The sequence below is a fragment of the Oreochromis aureus genome, linkage group 11 (assembly GCF_013358895.1).
Source record: "Oreochromis aureus strain Israel breed Guangdong linkage group 11, ZZ_aureus, whole genome shotgun sequence".
Classification (NCBI taxonomy): domain Eukaryota; kingdom Metazoa; phylum Chordata; class Actinopteri; order Cichliformes; family Cichlidae; genus Oreochromis; species Oreochromis aureus.
Window position 1 is genome coordinate 30,056,129 of NC_052952.1, and position 12,220 is coordinate 30,068,348.

Here is a 12,220-nt window from a genome sequence, read left to right on the forward strand (position 1 = left end):
TACCATTATCCCACTCCATAATCCATCCATCCATCCATCCTGCATTTACCCTGTAGATCTTGTTCCGGACTCTGCAGTACTTCACCTCTTCCACTTTTACATAGGACAGACACTCCTCACAGCAATGGCTGCCTTGGCAAGTTCCCGGCCGCGAGCAGCGTTTCTTGCACACTACAGTGGAATTCTAGAAAGATTTTTTGTATTAGGATTTTTTAAATTTAGTAACTGACCATTGCTTTGTTTAATGTGACAAGAAGCCTTTGCCATTCAGGCTGGTACCTGGCAGGTGCAGGTGGTACAGTTGTCGTGTATAAAGGAGGTGCCATTGTCATAAACCTGACTGTAGAACAGACAGCTTCCCAAAGAGAGATCGAACACCTTCCTCTGACCTGGAGGAAAGTCATGCAGAGAAAAATGGTGATAAAAAAACAGAATTGATTGGGTTGTATTTAAATAAAATTCTGACTGCTTCAGACATTCATGAGTGCAAAACAACAAAATTCCCCTGCAAGATATGACTGAAGTTATGAAATTAAAATTAATGGAGGCTGAGGATAAGAAAGATATTTAGGGTTATTAGGAGCAGGATTAACCAGCACTCTAAGGAGATTATATGTTTCATTGCGTGCCGTGCTTTTGGCCACAGCTGTGTAATGTCTGCCACCTCATTTTAAGAGGAGTTATGTTTTTGTGGCGTTCCCCATCACTATGATCCCATCACTGAAATTGCCAGTCTTTACCAACACATCTGGGACAACACTGTCCAGGCGGGGTGTGGGTGAGCTGAGAAGGGCAAGAAAGGACAGGACACACCTCCCTCATGCAGAGAGTTCGGCCTCCCTGAAACAAAAACAAAATAACAGCAAATCAATTAAGCTTTGAATGAAACCTCACATTTAGTTAACTTTCCTAAGATGATGATTTGTTTAATTTTGTTGTCAATCTTTGTTTGTTTCATGCATCACCCAAAAAAGGGGGGTGTGGTTGAATGTGTGACTTCATACTAACTTTGCAAACTACTCACATCTGACTTATGACTCACGTCACAGCTGAAATATGCTTAGATGTTTGGTACAAAGCCTTCATCAGAGTGTGTAAAGTAAGCATATTTTGGTTCAGTTGTATTAGACACAAGAGCCGAGTTAGTACACAGCTAATGTTTGAACCTAGTTATCTGCATAATCAATAACTTGTTTTCTGTCCCTGAATTCTTTTCACAGAGGCCAATAACAAATAGATGACTGTCTTTAGCCCCCATAAAATAAGACTTCATACACCGCCATATTTCTCTACTTGGTGGCTACAAAAGTACGTTTTAAAACCCAGAAAATCCATCCATCCATCTTCTTAACGCTTGTCCAGTTCAGCGTCACAGGTGGTCTGGAGGCTAACCCAGAGTGTGACCGAGTATCGCAGGACAAGGTAAATTCAGTGTAGCCAATTGATAATTGGTTATCTTTTTTTTTTCTTAATTAAGACAAAACAGAAAATGTAACAGATAGATTAGTAACAACATGCTGATTTCTATTTGGGAAACACCTCCGTATGTGTGTATATGTGTTAAAAGCCTACAGGTTCTCAAACTAGGTGTCAGCACATTAATGCTCTAATGTGTTTATGGACAAACCTGTAGGGTTTGTTTATCTAAGGTGAGGGAGTGTGTGTGTGTGTGTGTGTGTGTGTGTGTGTGTGTGTGTGTGTGTGTGTGTGTGTGTGTGTGTGTGTGTGTGTGTGTGTGTGAGAGAGAGAGAGAGAGAGAGAGAGAGAGCAAGAGAAAGCAAAGAAGTGGTGGGGGAAAATCCAGAAATCCAGGGAAAGGGATGTTGTTCCAACCAAAAATTTGTGACTCCCAGGAGAGTCCAACACTAACCAACTGGTGGGACAGAGCCCCTGCTTTGCTCAGAGGGGGAATGTAAGTAGAGGGTATGTGTACTCACAGTGCAGGTACACTTGATGCAAGGTTTCCCTTCTGGACTGAACTCCTGATTCTCTTTATATAGACGACCCTCGAAGATACAACCTGCAGGGAAATACGTTACATCAAACAAATTATTTTTTAATCCACTCATGTTCGCACAAATCTTTTGCCTCTTCACCTGAAGCTTTTATTACTGTACTTTTAAAGTGATTTAAAAATAGACAGCAGCCACAGACACAGATCCTTCTACCAGCAGAAGAAATACACATAAGTCAGAATTCAAGAAACTGCAGTGCTGGTATGTTGACTGTTTGCGCACATTGGCAAGTCCAAAAATCTTACTCCCAATTTCAACATAAGTGGAATTTGTCATAACTCATAAATAAATAAAAACTCTATTATGAAATAAGATAAAAGATCCTGTTTCATCAACTCTAATCTTTTTCTTTCCCATTCTTCAGGTCAAATAAAATGTAGTTCAAAATCACAACAAACTGCATGATGTTCCTCTTCTTTTTTGACCAGAGAGCTAAGAGAAATTCAGAACTATTGTTTAAATATTCCTCATCAACTACAGGAAGCCTTGGGCTTAATGCTAGTTAAGAGATGACATAAATGTATCGCCCCTGGCTTCGACCTTCTGAAATTGCCAGGCACATGCTGAATTCGTTTTACTTTATCTTAACTATTAAGCTTGTTATCAGTTTAATCTGTTTTAATATCTATAAATATTTAATTTCTGGGTTCCCTTTCAGCCAAATGGTCGCCCCTCCCTGAGCCTGGTTCTGCCGGAGGTTTCTTCCTGTTAAACGGGAGTTTTTCCTTCCCACTGTCGCCAAAGTGCTTGTTCATAGGGGGTCATGTGATTGTTGGGTTTTTCTCTGTATGTATTATTGTAGGGTCTACCTTAAAATATAAAGCGCTTTGAGGTGACTGTTGTTTTGATTTGGTGCTGTATAAATTAAATTGAATTGAACTGAACTGAATTGAATTGAATAAAAATAAACCTTATCTCCTCTAATATGGATATAAAGAAAACAAATAAGCAGAACTATTAATCTATGCATGTACAGTAGAAATGAAACTGAGCCCTCAAATGTTTCCGGGCTACACTTATGTTAAAATTCATACTCACCGGGGCAGGTGGGGCAGCACTTTTTTGGGTGGTTTTTGGGATTTTTGCAGTGGATGACACACTGAACTTCTGCTTCAGTGATGACACCTTCCTGTCACAACCAAGAGGAAAATATTTCCTTCAGTTTGTGCATCTTTATAAGTTACATGTTAATGTGCCTTTAATGCTGCTACTTTAAATCTTATTGTTCCACCATATTGCCTTCCTTTTCTTGCTATGCATATATCTTTCCTCTACTTCTGCTTCCTCTATTTGATTCTGTTCCTCCTCACTATGTTTTTCCTGCTTACCTGAATTCCTTCTGTCTGCTGCGCTGTTCCTTTTTTCTTTATCCATACCTCTTTTGAGCAGTTTTCCAGACCCGTCCGTGCTTACTCCACATTTCTTCTTAATCTTTCTGGCTTATTTTCTTTCTTCCATCCCTCAGTTCTCATACTTGTTTTGTTTTCTTCCATGGCTGCTCACTTCCTTTCCTTCAGTGTCTTTGTTTACTTCCCTGCTTTTTCCTTTTCCAAACCCTTTTCCTTTTTCCTTTTTCTTTTAGTTTTTCCATCCTTCACTTTTCCAGCATCATGCCTTCTTGCTAACAACGTGTCTGTGTGTTTTTCACATCTGATCTGGGATCAGTGCTTTCAACTCGATGCCCCAGCTTTGCTTCCATTACTTCTCATCAGCTAACAGTGCAGCTTGGTCAGTCAGCACATATACACACCTGACAACGTCTTGTTATGCAGGGTTTCGTGGAGGTGGTCCAGGATACTGAACTGTTATAGGAGCATCCATCTAACATACAACCTGGGAGAGAAAAATACAACCTTAACTTGCAAGACAAGCGAGAAGCTGGGGAACAGGAACAATGTCAAGAGCTCAGTTCCTCTAATCATGTTTCAAGTAGTTTCTAAATTTCAAGGATGTGTCATTTCTAAAATACCTACAACTCAGACACGTTTCACTTGTAGCTTGTGGCCAAGAAGACGGCATGGAGAAGCCAAAGTCATTTTATGGCCAATGACCAAACTTTTTTCCAATTTGTTATTTTTACAAAGGGAATTTAAGACTGCCATCCTTCTGATAGTAAAAATAACTTTTTTAATCTCCCAAAAGTTTGGTCCTGGTGAAGAAATGCAAACTATCCATACAAATGATCTACTGGAGGAACGTTCACTTTCCTGGCAATGTTTCTGTGAATTCATTTTTAGGGAAACAGAAAGCATACATTTTCAATTTCTGCAAATGCTTTAATTTTTCTGCCATGCGAAGAAAACTTTCTTGATCTTAAAACTTAGATTTTAGTGTGGAAAATGAGAAAGCAGTGACTATAAATATGTCTGTTCATATGTTTATAGCGGTGTCATTTCTGATGTAGAAAAATAAATTGTGATCTAATCTTGGCCAAAGCTCACGGAAGTGACTAAAAACATCTGGTAGACATGTTTTAATTAGCTTTATATATTGTTTCTATTCCTTCTCTTTGTTGTTGGTAGCCAAAGTTTCATCTAAGTTTTCGTTTTAAGATTCATTAAAATATCAGGGAGGTCAAATATTACAGCAGTGAGGTCAACGTCAAGTCTTCATTTTTGTGACTTATATCTAATTTAAAGTCTCAAGTCTACAAATAACCACATTTGATTAAATGATGTGAATATTTAAACTCTCTTTCAGTTTAATGTTAAATTCAATGTGCACCCTGATCTCTACCTCATATACTTGGATGAGTCGCCATCTGAGCTGTCAGCAGCTGTCTATTCAACTCTAAATGAATAGCCTATTCATTTCATCCCATTTGCAGAAAGTGGGCTCAGATCAATATAGAACTTTCCATACAATGAAACCTGATCACAGCCATTGATCTACTTTCCTCAGTGTAAACTAAACCCTGTAATACTGTAATACTGCAGCAGGAAGATGTACAGTATATAGTTTATTAGTACGAGTACAAGATCCCACAGAGACCAATACCCTGGCAATACACTCAAACTGTAAATATACTGCATGAATATGACCGCTGTCAGAAAGAAGCACTTTTGCATTTGTATACCAAGATGTAGAAGAACACTCATGTGGAAAACAAAGTACATGTTGTGACTCAGAAGCTTTGGTCCCTGTGGCTGAAAAACCCCCAAAACATTGCCCCTTGACCACTGTGCTTGACAGTTGGTATGAGGTTTTTGTGCTGATATTCCCTTTTCTGGTGTTAACCAACTGTTGCCCTGTGGATTATGGCTCTCCACTTTGGTCTCATCTGTCCAAAGAACAGTGTTGCAGAAGTCTTGAATTGTACGATAAGACGGTGGGGAGGATTTCCTGAACCATCCAGTCCTGGGAAGGCTGTGGCATTGTGTTAACACACACCTGAATGCTCCGAACCAGTAAAGTGATGATGATCAGTTGATCAACTGCATTTGATTATCATTGACTGGCTGCTAGCAGTAAGGGTATCCCCGCCGAAGACGATGCTTAAAGTCCTGTGGAAACTTTCTATTTTACATGACTGTGTTTTAATCAAAACCTGATGACAGTTGTGCGGTTGCTTGCTCAGGCTGCTGAGGAAGTTCTGACAGCTGTACTCCTAAAAATACGTATTTTTCAATCTCAAGTGCACTTGCTATTACACTGCTGCATATATAAACGCCTTAATTAAAGCCGCTTTATAAAGCTGTTCCCAATAAACTGATGCAGTCAAGCTGTGATTCTCTTTAACTGTCGGCATGATTTCATAAAAGTGAGAAAATGGTGATATGACATCTAGGAATTAGTGTGTTTTAAAAAGCAAAGACACAAAGCAGTCCTAAATTTGGTCACAGTGGCTACAACTTAACCACACAACTAAAACTAACACTGACTGCTGTGGTGACGTGGGGCTTTCCATGTCCGAGTCGAGCATGTTCCGTCTCTCTTAACGAAGTGCCGTGTCGTAAAATGGCGAACCGCAAACAAAAGGGCCCCCTCCCTGCCGAGAGCTGGGAGGTAGGTGTGACAGTTTATGTATTTTCGCAGAGCCACATGAGCTTCATAAGCACAGAAAAAGTAAGGAAAGCCATCATAGTGCAGACTTTGTTTAAGGGTCCTCTTTTGGGGTTTTATAGAGGTTAAGTGTCTAAGCCAGTACAGTGGGAGCTAAAGATTCAGTTCCTTTTATACTTGCTGGATATTGAAGCTCTACAGCTATGCAAAAATCAGCTACAGTGGCTTACTTTGTCCAATACAGATCTTTTAATTCTAAAGAGAGCAAAAAATACAACAAGTCAGGGCTCACAATTGTAAATGATATATTTATGCAGCTACAGTCTGCAGTTTGAATTTAGGTTTGATGATTGCTTCAGCATTATGTCTCTGTTTTAGCCTGAATGCATGTATCTGTTTGTCTTTCATGTAATACATAAATGCACAAATAATGCACGGAAAGGGTTTTTGTTAAAATGCCTCTGTTGAGTTTCAGAGTGTCCAGTTTAATTAAACTGATGTAAAGTGACTAAAACCTTACACAGAGGATGAAGAAGGAAGGTATATAGAGGAGTTCCTGCCTCATAAAAACAACTGTATTTTTGTGGGCTGTAAACCCAGCAGTGAACCCCTTCAGCAGCTGCGCAGTCTCCACATAGTGCAACTGTGTATATGTGGCTTACATGTGAGGTAAATAATGAAGCTTTACTCTCACATGCTCTCCTAATATAGGCCTCGCTGGTAGGATACAGTGCGATAAAGTAGTTCCTGAAGGGTCTGTGTGTGCGTGAGATTAGCATCTCTATATTTCCAGTGTCTCCCATTAGTAAAGAGAACCTGCAGGCATACATAGCTTTACAATAAATATAAAAAAGCAAAGGCGCACAGGTTTTCTCTTATTCTCGCCTGTCCTCTGTCCACCTGCGTGTCTTACCTTTACACCTTTCACAGCAAGCTCCAGTCTGTTTCACCACCAGAGCACAGTCCTCTGAGACAACTGGACATTTCTCCTGTTTACAGTCTGCTTTACCGTCCTGCAAAAGAGACAGAGAGAGGAAAACAACACTCAAGGTTATATTTTTCCAACATTTTTTCCCCTTCACTTCTATCCCAATTTTTACTTTCTCACAATTTTCTCTGGCCATTTTTTCTCTCTGTGGAAATTAAAATGGGATATAATACAGTCATAAAGTCAAGGATTCAAGGATCTGTCAGGTACAGGAGAGGAGAGCAAATGTTAAATTTGCTGAAGAAGATTAAGAAGAAATATAAATAACGTACTTCCCAAAATCCAAGGTGTGATTATTACTGGCAAACTGGGATTTTTTTCCCCAAAAGCACCAAAATATCTGGGCTTTAAAATTCCAGGAAGCCTGATGGCAAACACGTGGATTGTTTAAGGTATCAAAATTGAATTAATAAAGAGTGATCAGTGTGTCTGTTATGCTCAGTTGACCAACTCTGAAATCATAAAGTGAAAGTGTCTAAATTTGTGACCTCAACACGTGTCTTGAATTATTTTATCCTTTTTAAATCAACAGCCCCTAAAGAGACCAAAACCAGGAATTATTTATTCTGTTAACACTTCTGCTTTTTCACTGACATCCATCTAACATTGCTTTAATATTTCAGTCTTTAAAGGTCAACACTTTCATCCATCTAGCCATGCTCATGGAGTGAGTAAAGCTAAAACTCAGGATAATTGTAATATAAATATTTTTTGTGTGTATGTGGTTTAGGACCACTCTTTACCCAATATACCATCTCCGTTCTCTGCTGTCAACTTCATCTAATGTGAAAAGGCTGCAGGTAAAGTTTCTACATAACAAAGTGACTCAGTCTTCACAGTTTAGCTGCGAATTTTCACACCAGTTCAACAATCCTCCTGTCACCTTCAGAAACACTGCACACTGTATCCGTCATCACCAATAACTGCACCGCAGGACTGGACAGAATCAGCGCTTTTTAAAAAATTCACTCTACTTTCACACCCAGCTTTTATTGCAGATTTTATCCACATGCTGCGTGTGTTTTATTTTACACACTGTGAGGGTTCATAAAGTGGAGGCTGGCAGGTCCCGTGGCTCTGCAAGCACTGTGGCGGGCGGCTCTAACGAGAACGGATCAAAGGAGGGCGAAAATATATCAGTGTGGTTTAATATAGCTGCAGTGCTCCAACTAAACCCCAACCACACTGAGGACAGATGATGTCATGACATAAGAGCAGGGAGGAGAGAAATGGAGATGGAAAAGAGGGACAGAGGATGTAAAATAGGCTAGAAGGACAAGGAGAAACACATGAAAGAAAAGAGACAAAGAGGGGCGGAAGAAAGACAAACGTCACGTCTTTATTCTGGAAAAGTTGATTTGAGAATACACCAGTTAAATGACGGTGGATTAGGCTTAATTACTTTGCTCCGTGTCCCTGGCAAATCAGTGTGTTTTATCCACCCAGATTAGATGTGGGATTTCTTCTACACTTGTAGGCTCGTAGCAGTCAAAACATCATTTACCCATAAACCCAACCCTGATTTTAAACCAGAGGTGAGAGATTTCCCAGATGAACATCACAGAAAACAGTCATTCACAATGGTGAATGAACAAAACCATGTGCATTTTACCTCTGAGCAACAGGCGTTACCAAATCAGTCAGTCAGTCAAAGAGTTTCAGCTTTAAACACTGAAACAAATGTCAGGCAGCACGAAACTAAAAAAACAACCAATGCGTGATTTGGGATTTGAAATATACAACGGATTAAAATACAATTAAAAGTCCAAAATTTATGTCCATCTTCACACTTTCCAATTCTGTCCCCAGCCATTATATTTGACACCCCTCCCTTAGAGGGTTGGTCACTGCAAAATAGCACAAAGTTGTTCTGAGTGATCACCTTGATTTCTGTACTGATCTGCAGCGACTAGAACACCCACATCCATATGTCATGAGGGGAGAATGAAAATAGCCGTATGTTAAAGCCTTCATATACATCAGGTCTTAATCCAGAAGACAAAGCTTCTGCTGGGCCTTACCACTTGAAAATAAAAGCAGCAAACAAAAGCAAGGGAAGCAATTTGTTACATGTTCATTTCAAGGTTTGGACTTGTGTGCAGGTTTTCCAACAAAAACAAAGAAGTTCATAACCTGAAGTAAAGTCATGAATGCATTAAGATAAATGGAAATGGTATTTCCACTCAGCTTGCTGCTGTTTTCCTAGTATTTAAGTACTGCAAGGAACCAGAAGAGCACATTTTCATCACAGACTAGGAAACCTGGGGAATCACTAATCATGCAGCTGCACAAAACAGAAAAGTGCACAATGCACTTTTTTAAGTGCATAATACATCCCTGAAAAATCTTGGATGACGTTTGCTTTCTATGGTACAGAATGATCTCAGCACAGGCAGCATGGAAGGACATAAAAATATATGAAGAGATACTTCAGACTTTGATTATGGCAAACAACAGCAGCAAAAAACAAAAAACTGCGTAAAACTGTGTAAAGTACACACAATGTTTACCAAAAAGCAATCAAGAATAAACCGGAACAAATAAAGAAACATAGAAAGATTTCCTTAAAATCTCACAGTTTGGTCAAAAGCTTCCAAGGTCATGTCCTTCTCTCTCTCTCTCTCTCTCTCTCTTTAGTCATTCATTAGCACAAAGTGGTGTTAGTAGACCTCCTCCACCACTACCCTTCTTGTCATGAGGTCAAAGGTCACAACAGGTCACCACACCTTATAAACACTCGACATACCACCACGGCACCAATGCTGGCCAACTGGACGACCCCCTCGCCATGTGGAGGGGGATAAAGCTCTGGTATGCTCATAAGTGTGTGTGTCAGACAAAGAGAAAGTGAGCGTGATAATGGCTTTGTGTTTGTGTTTCTCTCTGTACACATGCTACTACAAGGGCTTCCACTTTAACTAATTTACAGTGAACGCATTTGTGTGCAGATCTTTAAATTGTGGTAAATGAACACTGTTGATCAAAAACATGCTGATCATGAGTCATGACATAAAAAGGTGTTAGAAATATCAGATCCAGTAAGGTGTGCACCATCAGCATTATTGTCAGTTTAAAAATCCAGTGAAAACTTTATAGGTTCTTCTAGAATATTTTCCTTATTTTTTTCCATGAAGGCCAAGAATGTTTTATTAGTACAGTTTAAAGTATAATGTGACTACGGGTCATGTGCTCCATTGGAAGCTGTTTTTTATCATTAATTTTTTTGACTTGGAAAATAGTTTTGATGATCCCTTTTGAGACTTAAGTTATTAAAAGTGAACAAAATGTAAATACTTCTCAGTTCTTCACTTTTTTTATTAGCATTAAAGATTTCTTGAATGGACAAACAGTCCTGAGCTGTGCCAACAGGGTTGCCGTTCCACTAGGAGGCGACAATGTTTGTGTTCAGCTTCTCCTCATTAGTCTTTTTCTTCTTCTATCTCCTCATCAATCAAATCCTGCCTTTCTACCTACCTCCATCACTTTCCCTCAGTATTTGAAAAGCTTTTTTTTTAATTTAACAAGCCACTCTGGCCTAAATATTTCTTTCATGTCTTGTTTTGTGTTGTAATAACTTCCGCTAATGTGTTGAATTCATCAAAAGTCAAAGCCTCTTTCTGACATTCCTCACCTGTCTTTTTGTGCTTTTCCTCAGACACCACTGCGGAGGAAGAGATCAGGTTTTGTCAGGTGCTACAGCACAGGAAAAGAAGCTCTCGAATTAATGGCCCACTTAAGCCCTTGGACTCTACACCCTTCCGACCTCACAAAACTTAACAGCCTTTGCCACTGTGACCTTTCACCTTTCCTACAAAACAGACCAGTCGCAACCTCCCACAGACACAAGGAGACACGGTACTTTTAGGGACGAGACAGCCGTGGAAAGACGCTGATGTTTCCAAAACTGTTTCCACGGGTTGATCTTTCTGACAGGAAAGAGCTCAGCATGACAGTCTTGCTTCTGTGGCCCGGCTGGTTGTAATAGAGGATGGAGTGGCAGGCTGAGTGTACTGGCATGTCTTTAAGTGAGGTGGTCTTTTTATAGATTTGTCCAATGTAAAATGTACAGCACATTCCACCTTTATAACCACTGAGTTTAACACATTCATTTCCCTTTAACAGCTTTGGGGATTTTAGCTATTTAGTTTTATGTTTATTCATAGATTGAAAAGTAACAGATACTGGTTTTGTTTTAGTGTTATCAGCAAGGATCTGTCTTATCAGGTAAACATCACCCCTCCTGTATCGATCAGCTACTGTTTGAGAGGAGACACTGACAGGAAATGACCCCTGACCTTTCTCTCAGATCGATCACAGCTACTGGGTATAAAAGTCCACACCCTCAACTTTTACACGCAGCTCAAGCGAAATGTTTGTTTGATCAATGAATGCAGTGCACGTATCTCTGATGTTTGACCTTCTGAATGATGATGTTTGATTTGGTGAAGGAATGGAGGCATGTTTGCTGTGATACTCACATTACATTCCAACAGCATGAGAAAAACAAAAGCTGTTTCACACGGGCACTACAGCTCTGAATGTTTTTAAACACTACCTGGAGCAGCTGCATGTGAGAACCGGACACCAATCATACTTTAGCCTGCCAGAGCGTTTCCAGAAGTGAGAGCACATCTGACGTGGGTAAATCTCCTGCTGTCTGCTACACGTGCTGACTTGAATCTGCAGAAATTGTACCGAGTTCATGTGTAAAAACGGCCGATGTATTTAGTCTGATCTGAGTTCACTGAAAAACGAGGAACTACTTTGTTCCAGCTCTTCAAAGCTGCCCACTTCTCTACAGCTTTTTAGGGAAATAATCACCGTAATCATTTTGCATGAACATTTGTCTTTTTAATAGTGTTTCCACTGAGGTCTCAAGTGAGATTTATTTACTTTCTCACATAACTGTTTCTAATCAGCAGAAATACACAGTCTCGGTTTCCTGTTCTAATTCGGATCATATGGATATAGAAAAAGCCAAAAAGATAAAGTCTGGGAAATTCTGCAAAATCCTGAATAACATTTTAAAAAAAAATGCAAGAAAACAATACCTGCACATGCAACTGTGACATAAATGACAGACTGTGGACAATTAAAAACCTTTGTGAAGGTAAGACAGCAAAATCATGGTTGATAAAAATAAAATGTTAAAATAAAACATGCGTGAAACCTTCTACCCATACAACACAGCAAAAAGACACTAATGCCTGCTGAA

The 12,220-nt window shown here is 39.6% G+C and overlaps 1 protein-coding gene across 1 annotated transcript in view; it reads right to left on the bottom strand.

The window, feature by feature from the left end:
- The window catches only part of bmper (BMP binding endothelial regulator), a 33,871-nt gene that overhangs the window by 11,823 nt on the left and 9,828 nt on the right, over positions 1-12,220 (bottom strand). The window contains exons 4-10 of the mRNA XM_031756685.2: positions 6,931-7,030; positions 3,766-3,848; positions 3,054-3,144; positions 1,938-2,020; positions 741-840; positions 280-389; positions 50-184 (exon numbers count right to left, since the gene is read on the bottom strand). Of these exons, the coding sequence (XP_031612545.1) occupies positions 50-184; positions 280-389; positions 741-840; positions 1,938-2,020; positions 3,054-3,144; positions 3,766-3,848; positions 6,931-7,030 (702 nt within the window). The remainder of the gene's footprint in view (positions 1-49; positions 185-279; positions 390-740; positions 841-1,937; positions 2,021-3,053; positions 3,145-3,765; positions 3,849-6,930; positions 7,031-12,220) is intronic.